Consider the following 18,826-nt stretch of genomic DNA (forward strand, 5'->3'; position numbering starts at 1 on the left):
GAGCACTCCCTTTAAGAGTGTGCTCCTAATCTCAGCTCGTTACCTGTATAAAAGACACCTGGGAGCCAGAAATCTTTCTGATTGAGAGGGGGTCAAATACTTATTTCCCTCATTAAAATGCAAATCAATTTATAACATTTTTGACATGCGTTTTTCTGAATTTTTTTGTTGTTATTCTGTCTCTCACTGTTCAAATAAACCTACCATTAAAATTATAGACTGATCATTTCTTTGTCAGTGGGTAAACGTACAAAATCAGCAGGGGATCAAATACTTTTTTCCCTCACTGTATGCCTGTAGTTAGCTGATCCAGCCAGGCTACTGCGTGTGTTTTTGGTCTGCTAAGCGTTATGCTACATTAGAGTAACCTCTGTAACTATAAAAAGGTGTTACAGAAGGGTGAAGGCAAAATATTGTGATGTTCTCATTCTCCTATATCTACATTGTTACTCAACTAAAACCTCAGTCCACATACTAACAAGACCACACAGACAGCACAGAGACGACACTAACCACTGACTGAACACCACTCAGCTTCTCAACAGCTTCTTTACTCCTCACAAACCACCACATCACAAAATGGTGGCATCCATAGTCTAGAACCAATATCGCTTTTTTTTTGTATAAGTATGTCGGATCAAACAACAGTGCATGCAAGATGTTTTAAGTCGTTTTAATGTATTTTTCTTTATCTCCGTTGTAATTTTTTCGTCATTTTTGTTCATGCTAATCACAGTACGATTTTAGTGGTTTCTGTTATATGATATCTGTAGTTTGTGTGTTTTTTTATCCTACATGTGTTGGTTAAGTCTATCCTGCATGTGTTGGTTAAGTCTATCCTGCATGTGTTGGTTAAATCTATCCTGCATGCACAAACATGCATTTCAATTTTCACATGAGAGTTTGAGTGTGGACTGCATTTCATTTTTCAAGATTTCAGTTTACAGATGCCGTTAATATATAACACCTATACATTTATTCATATATTATATATAGCAGCAAAGCTTCTAATATAGCTTGTGATTAAAAATGTTAAATAGAGTTAATACAAACCAGATTCATATTTAGAGTTAATATTTTTTCAGATCAAAATGAGAGCAAAAATTACTCTATAATTTGTTTTACCTCTTCCCCAATAAGGAAAAAGAGCACATAGCAACAATACAAAATAAAAGTTTGTTTTGTGGCAGAAGTGTATCACTTTTATGCTTCCTATCATTTTGCTACCTTTGGTAAATGACCTGGGGCAGGCGTCCAGATTATAGAATCAAGGTTTTCCCAGAAACAAGTGCACTCTACACCCACTACGGGTTGGCTAGCAGCAGACAGACAGACAGACAGACAGACAGACAGACAGGCTGCCCCCATGCAAAGACATTCTCATAAATCTCACATATAAAAATAATTTGAAAAACTACAAAAAATCCATCTCTTTTTAAATATCCTCTTAAAAAACATGAAGGTACCACAAAAAAGTTGTCAGAGCCTGAGATGTGAAGGGGAGGTTTTGGTGAGAAACTGAGGATTGTAATGTTTGGCTGCTACAAAATATATATATATATTGTATACTGTTATGTACTCTATACTGATAGCCTAGGGTAAGAAGCAGAGCGATGACACTTTTTCCTGCCTGGCGATGTCTCTCATCCTTGACTGTTCCTTCTGACCATGTTGCCATGGTGACATGTGATCGCGTTTCTCTTCAGTTCCAGCGGAAGTGGATCTGGCGTGGGCGGTCAGCCCCCTCTTTGACCAGCGGCTTGTGGAACTCTCGGCCGGCGCGGGAGTGGATGTTAGCCCAGCAGAACTCACAGTAGTACTGGAGGCAGGTCACGTTGGCGCAGAAGAAAGGGGCAAACTTCCCCCCGCAACGCGCCCCCTGGCACTCATCACACAGCTGGTCATCCAGAACATAGGGCTTCACCTCCACCTGCAGGGGTACAGGGGTACAGGGGTATAGGGGTACAGGGGTACAGGGGTACAGGGGTACCGGGGAGGGGAGGGGAGGGGATTAGAAGTGGAATACACAGACACAGCACAGATATATACACTGAGTGTAGAAAACATTAAGAACACCTTCCTAATATTGAGTTGCACCCCCTTTGCCCTCAGAACAGCCTCAATTTGTCGGGGCATGGACTACAAGGTGTTGAAAGCGTTCCACAGGGATGCTGGCCCATGTTGACTCCAATGCTTCCCACAGTTGTGTCAAGTTGGCTGGATGTCCTTTGGGTGGTGGACCATTCTTGATACACACGGAAAACTGTTGAGTGTGAAAAACTCAGCAGTGTTGCAGTTCTTGACAAACTCAATCCGGTGCGCCTGGCACCTACTACCATACCCCGTTCAAAGGCATTTAAATCTTTGTCTTGCACATTCACCCTCTAAATAGCACACACACAATCCATGTCTCAATTGTCTCAAGGCTTAAAGATCCATCTTTTACCTGTCTACACTGATTGAAGTGGATTTAACAGGTGGGATCATAGCTTTCACCTGGATTCACCTGGTCAGTCTATGTCATGGAAAGAGCAGGTGTTCCTAATGTTTTGTACACTCAGTGTATACTGAGAAAGCCAATAGGATAAATAATAGGCAGTGTATATTTGACCGGCATAAAATCGACAGTATGGCAGCGGACGGCGTTATGCTAAACCAATGTTAACTTTTATGTATTTCCAAAACCCTGACCTTAACCTCAGCGAAACTACCTAAACTTAACCTAAACCTAACACTTGTTCCTCAACCTAACCTTAATTAATTTAGTATGCCTAAATTAAGTTTTTGTTCTGCCGGTCGGATATCCAAATAATATACCTATAAAAGAATAGGTATGGATGTAAATACATGTAGCATACAGAATGTAAGTACACTGAGAAAGCACAGGTAAAATGCTGAGATACATAGTGAGAGATGAACATGCTACTATACAAACAAGGACAGGGTTTGAGGCTCTGTGAGATTCAAAGACAAAGGAGTCAGTGCTAAGAGCGAGATGAGACTGGAAATGGAACTAATTCAATCAGCACTAACAAGCTTTCTGCTCTCCATAGCAACCACCATCTGACTATCTGCGTGTGATGCTGAGGGAACACACATACTCTTTTTCTTTGAACCACAAATCCTCAGGAGGACTGATTCTCTCACACGCTCACTCTCTTACTCTCTCTCTTCATCCCTAGAAAATCATGTGGAGAACATCTAAAACAGGATTGTGTGGTTTTTGAGAGGGGGGAGGAGGGGTGGGAGGGAGGGAGGGAGGGAGGGAGGGTGGGAGGGTGGGAGGGAGGGAGGGAGGGAGGGAGGAGGACTATACCCGCTTGTCAATGTCTCCATGTTGCAGCTGGACGAATCTGGCACTGATAGCAGCGATGTAACTCTGCTGATTGGAGAAGGCCACGCGCCCCGCCCCCTTGGGGTACTTGAGCTCTGGATCGGTGTCGATGCCAGCGTAGCAGACCCCCCCATAGAGACGGTCCATAATCATGGCCAACTCCACTGGAGAGAGAAAATAATGGGGGGAGGAGATGGGGAAGTGACACATGAGTAGGTGAGATGGGGGAGGGGAGGGGTAAGAGAGAGAGAGTGCAGGAGGGTTTTGTCAGATTAATTATACAAGATGTGATTACACGAGGAAAACATTGCCAGCTTTCAGACGGTCCATATTACTCCAAACACAACATCTGTTTATCTTTTTACCATCACCAACATGAACATATCGATCCAATTACATACTGAGTAGATAAACTACAGCAGGGCTGCCCAACCCTCTACTTGGAGAGCTACTGTCCTGTAGGTTTTCACTCCAACCCTAATCTAGCACACCTGATTCTAATAATTAGCTGGTTGATAAGTTGAACCAGGTTAGACTGGGGTTGAAGTGAAATACTACAGGAGGGTAGCTCTCCAGGAACAGGGTTGGAGAGCTCTGTGATAGAGGGAGATTGGGTGTGTGTGTTTACCTGCTCTGAGAGGGCGGGGAACGCCTCCTACAAAGATGGTCTTACGAGGATCCAGAGGCTGAGAGCCGTCCATCACAAAGTCACTGTCACTCAGGTTCCATGGACGAATCTGGACCTGGAGACACACACACATACACACATATCCCATACATTTAATCATCGCCAGATATAATTACACTGCGTAGGTGTTGCTAGTCTCACAGATGTCCTTGCTGGTGGCAATGGCCCTACAGAGAGCTGGGTTTGTGTCGGACTCACAGGCTTGTCTTTGATGGTGGGGCTGGAGACACACAGGTAGAGCTTGCCGTCCTCCTCCATGCAGGCCTCGATCAGAGCCTGCACTGAGCTCTCCTCCTGGAACAGCAGGAAGGCGTAACCTAGGCAACACACACAACACACTCTCAGGGGATAGCACCTGGACAGCATATCCAATAGTGGGGGAAAATACTGCTACAAATACACAGAATTATTCCCATTTGCCAAGTACTACAAGTACTAAATATACAGACTATGTAGGTAGTCATAAGGGAAAGAGAATGTGGGTTCCTCCCGAGTGGCGCAGTGGTCTAAGGCACTGCATAGCAGTGCTAGCTGTGCCACTAGAGATCCTGGTTCGAATCCAGGCTCTGTCATAGCCGGTCGCGACCGGGAGACCTATGTGGCGGCGCACAATTGGCCCAGCGTCGTCCAAGGTAGGGGAGGGAATGACCGGCAGGGATGTAGCTCAGTAGAGCATGGCGTTTGCAACGCCAGGGTTGTGGGTTCGATTCCCACGGGGAGTATGAAAAAAAATAATAAACAAAAATAAAACTAACTAACTGTAAGTCGCTCTGGATAAGAGCGTCTGCTAAATGACAAAAATGTTAATTTAGCTGTGCTGTCTCTTCCAGCAGTCACAATGACTTCATTGATGGCTACAGGCCATATACATACAGTATACAGTGCTAAGACATACCTTTATGACATACATTTATATCAGTTTCAGTTAAAGAAATTCTGAGTTGAGCTTTACCTTTCGGGGGGAAGTAGGATTTGCTCTCAGCCTTGTGTGGCCAGTCCACCACCAGGTGGCCAAAGCGACGGAAACTGTTGGTGATCTCATCTGACGAGAGAAAGATAGAAGAGGAGAGAGGAAGGTGGGAGAGTGAGGAGAAAGGGAGGAGGGGGAAAGAAAAAGGAACCAACGTGAGTAAGATCAACCTTTCACACCAGCATATAGACTGGCACAGACAAACTGTCACTGAACTAACAACATTGTGTTATGCTCTTCCTCCTCTCACCTTCATCTATGTCAGGGGGAAGGCCGCCCACAAACACTTTGCGGGAGAAACGTTCGATGCGCTCCCCGTTCGGGTGGGGGTAACAGTTAGGGCCAAGCCCTGGGACGCCCTGGTTACCGTGCCCGTCGTCAAGGAGGCTGTCTTCAATGGGGAACAGGGAGGAGCGGCCTGGAGAAGAGGAGGTCAGAGGTCAGACCGCATGGACAATGACATCCACATAGACACACACAAACATACATACAGTCTCATCACAAGCAGGCACCCCTACTTCTGCTGTGCATATTCAATATTTGGGGGTTTACCAACAACAGATCCAACCAATGGTTCTGTCCTAACTCTGTTATAACACCCACTGACAGTTACTAGATTGAACACTCATGGAGCACAACGGCTTAATGTTATATACATCAGAGGAGGCTGGTGGGAGGAGCTATAGGAGGACAGGCTCATTGTAATGGCTGGAATGGAATCAATGGAACAGTATCAAACACATCAAACATACGGAAAACACATTTAGCCTACATTCCAATATTCCATTCCAGCCATTACAATGAGCCGTAACCTATAGCTCCTCCCACCAGCCTCCTCAGTTTTATAATGATTCACATGATAAATGCACAGGGCCTATAACAACATGTGCCATGGCTGTTTACATCTGTCATCAGGCTTTGTGCTTTGTAGCTACAATATAAAGTATAAGCATAAAGCGATAGAGGATTATGTGCAATCTAGTATAGATGTGCTGTAAGACCAAGACACGCAACCATGAATACTCCAGCCAGAGCTCTGTGACTGACTGACAGACAGCAGACAGAGAGGACAGGCTTGAGGTCTGGTAAGAAAGCTGTGGATACAAGCTGTTACCATGGGGCAAAGCAGTAGCAGTGGTTAGAGCAATGGACTGAGGTAAACCTATGGTTTACTGAATCTGAAACCTATTGCAATGTGCTATGTCTGGATGTAAGCACATATTGTGCAGCGCAGTGACCTGTAACATAGTACATTGAAAAACCAAAAGCAAATGCTGGTACAAGAAGCAACTGCTTGGGACACCACTTATTATTCATACTAAATGATTTAGGCTTTTTTGTCTCCCACATCAGTTAAAGGTCCAATGCAGCCATATTTGTATCAATATCAAATCATTTCTGGGTAACAATTAAGTACCTTACTTCCATTAAAATTGACAAAAATATATTTTTAGCAAAAAACTTTCTCAAGGAACAATTTTGCTAGGACTGTCTGGGAGTGATCTGAGTGGGGAGAGGAAACTTAAAACTAGCTTTTATTTGCAGAGGTTTGGAACTTTGTTATTGGTCTATTAACCAATGTACCGCCTGGAAAGCCCATGCAAACATTCAACCAGCAACTATCAGGAAATAACACTGATTTTTTATTTATCCCACTTTTACAGTGCTATTTTCATCAGCTGTTTTACAATATGATACAAAACACAGAAAAAATAAAATGTTGACTGCACTGGGCCTTTAACCGTTGGTGGCGAGTCATGCTGAAACTAGAAACACTGAATTGTTTGTATCCAGACACTGTTTTGGTAGCTGCAGTTCAGTAGCGTTAAAGCATGCTGTGTAGTGTATGTACACGCAACACACATGACATGACACAGACTGCACGTCACATGAAGGCGGCTTTACCTCGACGTCTCCCATAGCTTCTTGCTGTATGTAAACAAAGTAAAGAGTGGTTTTATGCCTTGCAGACATTCCTTGCAAAGTAAAGCAGCCACAGACCTGGCTGGTACTACTGACACTACAGAGCAATCAAACTATGGCCCTCTAGTACCCAGTAGCATTATTTACCCCTACCCCCTTTCATCTCCTCATCATCTAACTGCATGGTTGGAGTGTCATAAAACCTTATTATCGTCACAAACTTATCATTAGGTTTCCATCCACAATTTTTATGCGAGTGTGATGGAAACAAGAAGTGTCGGTTTTATAAATGTCGACAGATAATTTGTTCGTTCAACATGGTGGGATCTTTTTGTATCGGTACAATTAATTATGCAACAAATTGTGGTGGAAATGACTTGCGCAATTGTTGATAGAATAACTATCATGTGGATGTACATTTGCTGTCACGCGATGCTATGTTGGTGGTCCTCCCACTGCAACTTGGAAAAGTATGCACAGTTTAGACTACAGGGTGGTGAAAGTGCACGGTGATGAGCTTGGTGCTCCTTTCCAATAAATATTGAGGGTGTTCATTTGTATGATAATGAAATGATGATCAGTGCTTAGCTGCCAATTAACAAATACAAATGATATTGCTCTTATCCATCTCATTATATAACCTAAAAGTTACATGGATTCCGTAATCCATGTAACTGTGGTTACAGTGCAGTATAACTGCACTACACTGCAGTTATTCTGCAATTACTGCGTCCAAAATACCACAGTCGACTGCAGTTACTGCACTTTTACTGCAGTTTCACTGAGTGTCCACTTTATAAGCGAACTGTTGTCTGAGAGCAGAATGCGCAAAAAAAGAGATTGGGCAAGTTTGTAATTTATCGCAACAGTTTGTGTGACAAAAAAATCGGTAGAGTGGAAAATGCAATGGAAACACAAACACGTTTATTATTCGGTACATGAAATCTTAAGCGCAAAACTATTTTTTTTGTGCACTATGTCTTTTATGCTTTTATCCCACAACAAAGTCAGTCTGATGGAAACACCTCTGCTGGGGAAATGCGCATTTATTTGTTGTTGCAGATTCGAAAACCTGTTGCAAATTGGATGGAAACATAGCAACTTTGTTTCAAGCAGGACTTTATTGTAAATCGCGCTAGGCTGAGGACCAGCCTAATGGTAACAACACTAGTCTTCTCCTGGCCTCTAGTCATGTGACCTACCCTACATAAACAAGCTACATGACCTAGCTATCTGGCTCTCCTGCTGCTGGTCATGTGACTTAGACAACTAGGCGTTTCAATTCATCATGTGAACCACACTACTAAACATCTTGGACGTTCTTCATTATCTCAAGCCACAGTAGGATTACAACAACAATGTATATCCCTCATGACTTTTTTAGAGTTGACAGGGTGGCTGAGTTTGTCCTATAGATTCTATATACATATATCACAGGTGACATGTTTACTACACTGTTACTACAGTCTACTGTCATCCTAACTGACACTCACACAGCACAGCATAGGAGAACCAACACTACTCATTAAACAAAACAATCCAACACAGTCCACTTTGGAGAAGGGTATATCCCAACACAAATTAAGTTCAGAAAAGTGACAGAAATGTCCATCCTATACATCCTGTCTAGCCTGCATCTCGATCTAGCCTGGTTAAGCATCCCTAATGTGATAATCATGATATGGAAACATTTACACTGAGACATTTCTAAAACAGTCTGGCGATGGAGATGGAAGAAGACACACAAGCTGGTGTTGGCCAGGAGAGATAATTACCATTGAGCATGAGCAGGCCGTCGGCTCCAGGGTGAGGGCATCCCACCCGGCCTGAGATTAGAGAGAGACAAACACACACACACACACACACACACACACACACACACACACACACACATACACACAGGGATGAGACTCTCAGCAGATGGAGGCCAGGGCGAGGCCATCACGGGCACGGCCATGTATATGGAGCAGCAGCACCATTGTCACATGACTATAGCCTACTGAGCTGTAGTGTCAGAAACAGAACACAGAACAATACCCTATTTATCCATGGAGACAGCTTGAGCTGACAAAAAAAAACATATAGAACTTGCTTAGCATGTTAAGCTACAGAGCTTGTTACCTAGAATGCAATGAGGGAGCCTTAATGCAAAACCTGAATCACTTGCTGTTATGCAGACATCGCCAACTTCCTGGTTATCTAAATGTTTTATCACACAAAAAAAAAAAACGGAAATAGATTTGGGTTAACCCTAATGAAGTATCAGAAGCAAATGTCAGCTATTTAATGGGAAGAATCGCCGACGTGTGAACAGAGAAAGAAGGGATGCTGGCAAATTATCTGATCTCCAGTTGAAAAAGAAGCAACCCTTTTTCCACTGCCATGTTAGCATGGTAAATCTCCCATGCCCAGTTAGCTAAGCTAATTTCTAAAGCCCTGTTAGGTTTGTGCTTGCCTTCTGCTTCTGCACTGTTAGATTAGCTCTGTGCCTAGCAGTCAGGGCTATAAATGGCAAAGACCACCCTCCCCTACAGTCCCCTCCCCCCACCCTCCTCTCCGCACTCCTCTGGCTGTCACATGCAGTGTGTGAATGTGTGATCATGTCTAAATTTAGTCTGTTTCCCTCTGGTTGTCTGTGCTGTGAATACTGGCCTATGTCGACAGCTAGCCTAGCAGTTAAGAGCAATGGGTCTGTACCCAGAAGGTCGCTGGTTCGAATCCCTGAGCCGACTAGGTGAAAAGTCTGTTGATGTGCCCTTGATGCAAGGCACTTAGCACTAATTGCTCATGTAAGTCGCTCTGGATAAGATGTGTGACTAAAATGTCTGCTCTATCTGCTCCTGCAGGGGCTAAACAAGAAATTCAACTCAGAGTCCTGGACAGGAGGAGTACAGGACACTGGCTGTGAGAATGACATCACTATTTAGACTAGTCAATTATGAACAATAATAATAATAGTCTTTCAGGGGTAGTACACTGTGCCAAATTCAATGTACTGTAAATGTAAACCTGCCTCTCAGTCTCTGACATATAAGCTTAGGAGCCTCCTATCCGTGGTCTGGAGGAGTATGTTGAAGCCAGTAGGCGTAACTATGTGTGTAGCTAGCTAGGAGTCATTTTACACTGACTGCAGTGCACCTGGATGGAGTCTCTTCTCAAGATCCAGTAGCTGTGATGAGAGGAGAGGCCTGAAGGCCAGCCCTGTTTTTGTCACCCTACTCCTGGACCAGCCCTGTCACCCTACTCCTTGTCCCTGTAAGGAGTGTCCTACCCTACCTTATCAGGACAGAAAGTGCTGCCAGGCTGTCTGACTCCTGTCTGTCAGTGTGCCCCAGGTTAAGCAGTAGCAGTAGCAGCAGGATCAGGGCTGTGAGTTCATTTAAAGACACAGCCGATGGTGGCAGTAATACCCACTCTTACCAGGGAGAACATAAGCTGCTCGCTCTGGGGAAAACAACATGCCTCGAGGAGCGAGCAGGAAGCCTGTCAGTGCCTTCGGAAAGGGTATGCTGCGCCTCATATGCATTCCCCCTAACCACCGTTCTCCACAATCACAATGCCCTTTTCCATTATACAGTGAGTAAGTGACTCAGTACAGTAAGTATGAGAATTAAAGACAGTGGGAGGGAGTAAGTAAGTGGTGTCTCACCCTTCATTGGATCCTGCTCCGCCCGCATGATGTCAATCAGAGAGCTTTCCAGGGAGTGCATGTTCAGACTGTCGTACATTCTAGAGCGATCCTGAGAGGAGAGAGAGAGAGAGGGAGAGAGGGAGGGAGAGAGGGAAAGACAGATATATTAAGGCTTAAACAATTGAAAAAACAGTCAAACTGAAACACACACATACAACAACTGCAGTGGTCTGGCACATAGGCATGGGTAATAAATCCTGTGTGTGTGGCTTAATATTCAGCATGTGAACAGCACATACATGGATAAAAAAAATCTGTATTTATTCACTTCAGGGGTACTAAGGTATGCTTGTGAGCGGAATGGACCCAACGATGGATTCACCAGGAACTCTGGAGCACGTCCGAGAGACAGACAGAGAGAGAGAGCAGAAACCAAATCCAGGAATGGCATTTAACCAGAGTGCTTGCTGGGATGGGATGGAGGTTATTATGAACTCATCAGAGGGGCAATAAGACAGACCCCTGCACAGTAGATTTAAACCAGAGACCACTCAACCTTTATAACATACCACAGATGGCAGAGCCTTTAGAAGAAAGACTTAGAAAATGGTTTACACAGATCTTTACCCTCTCACGGTTGAGAACATTAGGAGAGATAGTGAAAGGTCATATCAGCACCTCTCACACCTCAAACTTAATTTTTACTCTCTTATCTAATTAGACAATAAAAACATTTTCTAGGTGCCGAAAATGAGATGCTAGACGTATGGTCCACATATAGCCTGACCACACACTACTGCTCCACACACAGGATTAAAAACACTGAACTAAAAGTGGTCCAGTGGTCAGTCTGTGTGTGATTTGTAGCCTAATGTTAGGCTAACGTTTACTGCCTGACTCTGAGGCATCAGTCAAGGCCCCTGGCAGCAAGAGGGTGGGCAGAGAGAAAAGGCCTTTGTTTGGATAATATCAGATTTTTACAGGCAGCCCAGCCAGGGTCCCTCCAGGCCTGTCTATAGCTGGGCTTTACATAGGGGGAAAAACAACATGGCCGTTAAATATCCTATAGCCTGTCATCGGCTGGACATTCTGGTTTAGGTGATGCTGTATCCACTGTAGCAACTGAGGAGTGTTGCCACACTGTCACCGAATGAGAATGTAGTACAGGTCTGTGTATTATAACATCCTTTATATGGTATGACATATCTTCTGAATCATTTATAAAGGCATTATTATGGAATGATCGAAGCGTGTAGGAATGTACACTCCATGGAATAGGAAGTAGGCAACCACTCTATCTCCCCCAGTGCCAGCATACACCCCCCTCTCTCTCCTTCTGAATATCTCTGTCAATGACGTTCACATCATGATGAAGCACAAATGCAAAACCCCTATCCAAACATAACACAGAGGAAGGAAGGAAAAGAGAGAAGACGTGTATGGAATCTGAGGAATTGCTGGTCAGACACTGTTTATGGAAATGAACAATTCCTGGAGCCGTGCCTGCTTCCTGGAAGAGGAAGAGGAGAGCCATGACAAAGGGGAGAAAGTGATGAGGGATTACTTTGAAAAATATATCAGGGGAATAACTAGCGTGTTTTTCCGGTCTCCACCAGGGAAAATACAGTATGGTGACGGGGGCCCACCCAAAGATCCTTTCTAAAGGCCTTCTACCTCCAGTTTCCCCCTTTGTACTTAAAAGGTCAGAACTGTGCTGTACATAATTAGATGACATCAGTTATGGGTCTATAAGTATGTGTACATAGAGCTATAACAACTCCCATCTTGAAGTCGCTTTGGATAAAAGCGTCTGCTAAATGGCATATTATTATTATTATTAAATAGACTCAGGTGAAATCTGCTAAATGTACTGTTAAAGTACCTTTAAAGCAGCTCTAACTGCAGCCCCGTTCCCTGACACCTCCACTATGGCAGAAATAAATAACACCGTTCCCATCTGATTGAAATGGTAATTCTGCTCGTCATCTGGGAGTGACATTTATTCTCAGCTGTGTGTTTTCTAAAGAGCCCCTTTACACTCTCCCCCTTCCTCTCTCCCCCCTCTTCTCCCTCCCGGCTCTCTCTCTTCCCCTCTGCCTCCTGATCTGCTCTCCCTGTCTGGCTTTCTGCGTTTGATGTTTGTCGCCTTCCTGCTCCTTCTTTCCCACAATCCTACACTCTGAAACACTCTGTACTTTGAAAACAGGGCTGTGAATATTAAACTGTCCCATTCCCATCATTTAAACATTTCCCCTGTCATCCCTGCTCTCTCTCTCTCTCTACCTTTGATCGACCACTCTCTCTCAAACACCCACTCTCTCGCTCACTCTCTGGCTCCAATATCTAATTCAGGAAATGATTCCGTAATCCTATGAGTCCGGCCCTATTTCACTCAAAGCATTAAAACCCTTTTGCACTCCTCCCACCAACATTTATACAGTACACACACACACACACACACACACACAGAGACCCCTGTATATTTACACTGAGTGTACAAAACATTAGGAACAGCTTCCTAATATTGAGTTGCACCACCTTTTGCCCTCAGAACAGCCTCAATTCGTCGGGGCATGGACTTGACAAGGTGTCGAAAGTGTTCCACAGGGATGCTGACCCATGTTGACGCCAATGCTTCCCACAGTTGTGTCAAGTTGGCTGGATGTTCTTTGGGTGGTGGACCATTTTTGATACACACAGGAAACTGTTGAGCATGAAAAACCCAGCAGCGTTGCAGTTCTTGACACACTCAAACTGGTGCGCCTGGCACCTACTACCATACCCCGTTCAAAGGCACTTAAATATGTTGTCTTGCCCATTCACCCTCTGAATGGCACACACACACAATCCATGTCTCAATTGTCTCAAGACTTAAAAACCCTTTAACTTGTCTCCTCCCCTTCATCTACACTGATTGAAGTGGATTTAACAGGTGACATCAATAAGTGATCATAGCTTTCACCTGGATTCACTTGGTCAGTCTATGTCATGGAAAGAGCAGGTGTTCCTAATGTTTTGTACACCTAGTGTCTGCTTACTGAGAAAAACACATACACCACAGCCAAATACTGTACATTCAAAGCACGTACCTGGAGAGGCATAAGCGTGTTAATGTTACTGTCTGTTCGGAACATGTTCTCCTCAATCCAGGCCTTGGGGCCCATGGGGCCGGCAGAACGGGGGAACTTGGGCGGTGCGATGACGTTACTGGAGAAGGGTTTCTTCATGGGGGAGACCTGGCTGACAGAGCCCAGGATGCCCATGCCTCCACCACGACGGTGGTCCCGACCCCAGGACATACCCCCAGAGCTCCAACCACTCCCCTGGTGACTGCCCCCCCAGGGAGACTGCTTCACCATGGGCTAGAGAGAGAGAGAGAGAGAGAGAGAGAGAGAGAGAGAGAGAGAGAGAGAGAGAGAGAGAGAGAGAGAGAGAGAGAGAGAGAGAGAGAGAGAGAGCATGAGGGAGGAGGGGATAGAGACTGAATGTGATTGTATTAATTGTTGGTATTTTGTGTGTTTCTTTTGATCCTGTGTTTCCCTCTGCCATAGCCTACTATGACCTGGTCCTTTGGAGGGGGTGGAGGGGTAAGAAGATTTAGGTCTTTAAGACTAATACAAAGTATCCCGTGCACACTGACACCACTAACATCCATTACACTCACTCACTCTCTCTCTCTCTCTCTCTCTCTCTCTCGCTCTCTCTCTCACTCTCTCACTCTGTTTCTCTCTCTCTCACTCTCTCTCTCTCTCACTCTCTCTCTCTTTCTCACTCTCTCTCCCTCATTCTCTCTCACTCTCTCTCGCTCTCTCTCTCTCTCACTCTCTCTCTCTCTCCCTCTCTCTCTCTCTCTCTCTCACACACACACTGTCCCTCTCTCTCTCTACCATACATCCACACAATCAACTCTCTCATGCTAAAACTTGCATGCTGTCATGCAGCAGTCTCCAGCCCTCCACTCTATGCTGTATATATGTACAGCTCTTGCACATTTAGGAAAGATGGGTATGTCTACGTGTGTGGGAGAGAGTGCTTATGTGTGTGTGTGACGGCCTTGGTGCTGATGATGTCTAGCCACAAGCAGCCACACATGCACACTCACCCGCACACACCCTTAGCATGCACAGACACACACACACACTCACACAATTACATTTACATTTGAGTCATTTAGCGGACAATCTTATCCAGAGCGACTTATAGTTAGTACATTCATCTTAAGATAGCTAGGCGGGACAACCACATATCCCAGTCATAGTAAGTACATTAACCTCTCCCTCAACGTCAGAAAGGCAATGGAGCTGATCGTGGACTACAGGAAACGGACGGCCGAGCACGCCCCCATTCACATCGACGGGGCTGTAGTGGAGTGGGTTGAGAACTTCCAGTTCCTCGGTGTCCACATCACTAAGGACCTATCATGGTCCACACACACGAACACAGTCGTGAAGAGGGCACGGCAGCGCCTCTTCCCCCTCAGGAGGCTGAAAAGATTTGGCATGGGCCCTCAGATCCTTAAAAAGTTATACAGCTGCACCATTGAGAGCATCTTGACTGGCTGCATCACCACTTGGTATGGCAACTGCTTGGCATCCGACCGCAAGGCGCAGAGGGTAATGCGTACGGCCCAGTACATCACTGTGGCTGAGCTCCCTGCCATCCAGGACCTCTATACCATGCGGTGTCAGAGGAAGGCCCTAAAAATGGGCAAAGACTCCAGCCACCCAAATCATAGACTGTTCTCTCTGCTACTGCACGGCCAGTGGTACAAATGCACCAAGTCTGGAACCAACAGGACCCTGAACAGCTTCTACCCCCAAGCCATAAGACTGCTAAATGGTTAGTTAAATAGTTAACCAAATAGCTACCCAGACTATCTGCATTTACCCTTTTTGCACTAACTTTTTTGACTAATCACATACGCTGCTGCTACTGTTTATTATCTGTCACTTTATTCCTAGTTATATGTACTTATCTACCTCAATTACCTCATATCCCTGCACACAGACTTAGTACTGGTACCCCGTGTATATATCCAAGTTGTCGTTACTCATTGTGTATTAAGTATTTTACTTTTCTATAATTTCTCTATTTTCTCTCTCTCTGCATTGTTGGAGAGGTCCCGTAAGTAAGCATTTCACTGTTAGTCTACACCTGTTGTTTACGAAGCATGTGATGAATACATTTTTATTTGATTTGAACCTCAGATCTATTAGTTAGTCAAACGCATGCACACACACACACACACACACACATACACACACACACAGTGTGGTGTTTATTGAATAATGCAGTCCCAGCCCTGCCCTACCCTGGCCAGACAGTGCTTACATGTTCTGGGAGCACAGGGATGCATTTGTTTTCATAATCATAGCTGCTTTTTTGCACTTCTGTATACTAGGCTAACTAACATGTAATAACATATATTCATTACCATGGCTTGAGCCTAATACCATCTAGGAGTGACATGATGCATTAACTTACATTAGCTTTACAAAAAAGTATTATATTAATATCGCCCACCCACTTCAACAGTTTCTTTCTATCTGTCATTTTAAAGGATCAATCCTCTACTCTATGGGGATCCTGATGATGGTTTCCATGTCAACAGGTGAGTAGAGAGGACTGGATATAGCTCACCTGGTGGTGATGGTTGTAGTTGTTCCTCTGCTGCAGGAAGACGCCCTGCTGGTGCTGGGGGTGCATCTGGGGGCTGACCGGGGACCGGCGGCTCTGCTGCGGCTGCTGAAGGGCGTTGATCTGGGGCGAGAACGGACTGCTGAAGCCCTGTACGTTAATCCCTGGGCACGGATTAGCCGACACCGGAGAAAAACTCTGAAAGAAGGCCGGGTTGATGGAGGAGGGAATACCGGGGTAGAAGCTGTTGTCTGGGTCGGTATGAGCCATCTGATTAATCGCGTTTGCGTGGTGGATAGGGTTGGCTGAGTTGGAGACGGGTGGTGGGGAACTGGTCTGAACGGACCACGGGGTTCCAAATCCATGGAGTGGAGGTGAAGCTGAGCCGCCACTCGGGTTCTGCATCTCTTGGTTCTGGAGGTTCGGAAAACCGCCCCCGAGACCTCCGGCCAACATATTGCCGGTGCCACTGCCATTGCCGTTATTAATATGGTGGGTGATGGGGGAGTCCATTTGGATCTTAACCTTGTTTGGATTTACGGAAGTGGGCGATGGCGACGCAGCAGTCTCCACATCGGCTTCAACCTCCTCCACTGGCGAGCCGCTGATTCGGCCGGGGCTGGAGTCTGCGCTACGCTCGGGTTTGGTGGAGACTTGAGCGGTGAAAGGCTGCCTCTGCGGCAGGTGTCTGAATTTTCCTTGGGGTAGGGGCGACTCAGTGCATCCAAACTCAGCTAGCTGATGTATTTTCCCGTCGTGCTGAAGGTCAAAGATAGACTGCGTCGGGCAAAAATGATCTTGACCAAAATGGGTAAATTCTGGATTCTGGATCAGGTGGTTGTAGTTGGAAGTGAGGGCTCCCAGCTGGTTGTTGGTTTGATTTGGTTGCTGTTTCCCGGTTTTATTGATTGTGTTGTTGTTGCTGTACTTTTCCTCTGTTGGCGGGGGTCGTTGTTCGGTTGTCACCCCCACAGGCTCATCCTGCATGTTTTGCTGATGCCCAGCAGCTGACAGGAACAGTGGGGACAAGGCGACGACGCTACTGTGCGAGACCCAGGGCGAGCCGGGTCACAACTGGCCGATGGAAACCGGAGAAGAGGAGGAGCAGATCTTAGAGCGCGTCCGTCGAGGAGGGTAGAGCGGTGTCCAATGGTCGCTGTCTGTAATAAACCAAACCGTAATCACCCATTTATTTATGTACAAATATGGATTTGAACGCAGTTTTCCATTCCTCCGCCTAGAACAACATAGGGGAATGTGCAGAATAGATGCGTCGACAGATAAATAGCCTACGAGAGAGGAGGGGTGTGTCTCTGTTCATTCGGCGTTTTCTACAATGAATATTTGTTTCTTCTTTTAAACCCGATGAATATAGGCCCCTATTTATTCATGTTAAAGTTAGCCTTATATTGTAGCCTACGCAATCCAGTCCTGACCGACCGTATACCCCCTCCTCTCGATACCGGCCGGACTGCTGCGGAAGAGGATTAAAGGTCCCGATGAAGACTACGTCACGACCGCATCAAGTTCTGTCCCTCGCTCCGCCCTTTGTAGTGAATGCTGCTGAGCTCTTCTACCCGGGCCGAGCTGCAAAGAACACCGCATTGTTTACATAAATCTTTCATTTTTAATAAGGTCCAGTAGCCTACTTCGTCATGATGTCCTGAATATTAAGCATTCAATTACATTTATGAGTTTGTTTTATCCACTGCAGGTTTGGCCAGAATGGGCACATCCAGTCCCCAATGTCAGATATCCATCAGAAACCCCATCCCCACCATCATATGCTTTATTCCTACTGATGTTTGTCACATATGGACTAAAAGCATGAATATATAGGCCTTAAGCAGCAGGTAATTAACTGCTTCGTGTCCAGAGCAGCTGTCATAGAACAGGGCCCAGTTGCATAACACATCCTAAGTGTTTCCCATTAATATGTAACTTTTTGGGCGACCGAACCAAATTCACATAGATATGTGAGTTATAGATCTGTCATTCTCTTTGAAAGCAAGTCTAAGAAGCAGTAGATATGTTCTATGTGCACTATTTCTATGCTTCCTGATCTTACATTTGGTTTTTGCTTTTACTTTTGTACACCAGCTTCAAACAGCTGAAAATGCAATACTTTTGGCTATTGAACATATATTTCACCGCGTTTTAGATGGTTTTGTCACATAAACAGAAATGTGGCAAACTATTAGTATTTTAGCAACCAGGAATTGCAGAGCGATTTATGCATATTGCACCTTTAAGGGGTTACCTAAGGAATAATTTTCCCTTACCTAAGGGAATTGTTTATGGGTGTTGCATATAGGCCCTCAAACATTTCCTTAGGTAAGGGTGTGATAGGTGATTTGAAGTAGTCAGGCGCAGGAGGGTAAATCACAGAATACAGAGTTTATTCCGTAGCACAGAGTTACGCTGGATAGCGTCAAACAGTCCAGTGCGCAAAACAGGCGCACTGGAACAAAACAGGCACATGGGAAAATATAACCCGGCAATACAAAATACACGTAGCTCAACCGAGCTACTCTTTCCTCACAATAAACAATCACCCACAAGAACAAGGGGGGCAGAGGGAACACATACATGTTCTAATGAGGGGATATGAACCAGGTGTGTGTAATAGACAAGACAAAACAA

The 18,826-nt window shown here is 45.1% G+C and overlaps 1 protein-coding gene across 2 annotated transcripts; it reads right to left on the reverse strand.

The window, feature by feature from the left end:
• Positions 1 to 242: 242 nt before the first annotated feature.
• On the reverse strand, positions 243 to 17,638 carry LOC121540175 (cytoplasmic polyadenylation element-binding protein 2-like). Of its 2 annotated transcripts, XM_041848842.2 has the most exons (11): positions 16,187 to 17,638; positions 13,636 to 13,908; positions 10,565 to 10,655; positions 8,691 to 8,741; positions 6,898 to 6,921; positions 5,243 to 5,410; positions 4,975 to 5,064; positions 4,221 to 4,339; positions 3,963 to 4,077; positions 3,317 to 3,498; positions 243 to 1,930 (listed from the first exon to the last, which is right to left on the reverse strand). In XM_041848842.2, exons 1-11 carry the CDS (start codon positions 17,168 to 17,170, stop codon positions 1,703 to 1,705), a joined length of 2,325 nt encoding a protein of 774 aa, XP_041704776.2. In that variant the 5' UTR covers positions 17,171 to 17,638; the 3' UTR covers positions 243 to 1,702. The 2 variants fall into 2 exon arrangements, with proteins under 2 accessions (XP_041704776.2, XP_041704777.2); XM_041848843.2 differs by lacking the exon at positions 6,898 to 6,921.
• Between the last annotated feature and the right edge of the window lie 1,188 nt (positions 17,639 to 18,826).

This window comes from Coregonus clupeaformis, chromosome 26 (assembly GCF_020615455.1).
Source record: "Coregonus clupeaformis isolate EN_2021a chromosome 26, ASM2061545v1, whole genome shotgun sequence".
Lineage (NCBI taxonomy): Eukaryota > Metazoa > Chordata > Actinopteri > Salmoniformes > Salmonidae > Coregonus > Coregonus clupeaformis.

Excerpts from the sequence above, each read along its gene's own strand:
- LOC121540175 (XM_041848842.2), bottom strand. The coding sequence starts at position 17,170 with ATGCAGGATGAGCCTGTGGGGGTGACAACCGAACAACGACCCCCGCCA. Across the intron at positions 10,656-13,635 it reads ACACGCTTATGCCTCTCCAG|GATCGCTCTAGAATGTACGA; the intron begins GTACGTGCTTTG and ends CTCTCCTCTCAG. Across the intron at positions 5,411-6,897 it reads AAGCTATGGGAGACGTCGAG|GCCGCTCCTCCCTGTTCCCC; the intron begins GTAAAGCCGCCT and ends CCTCTTCTCCAG.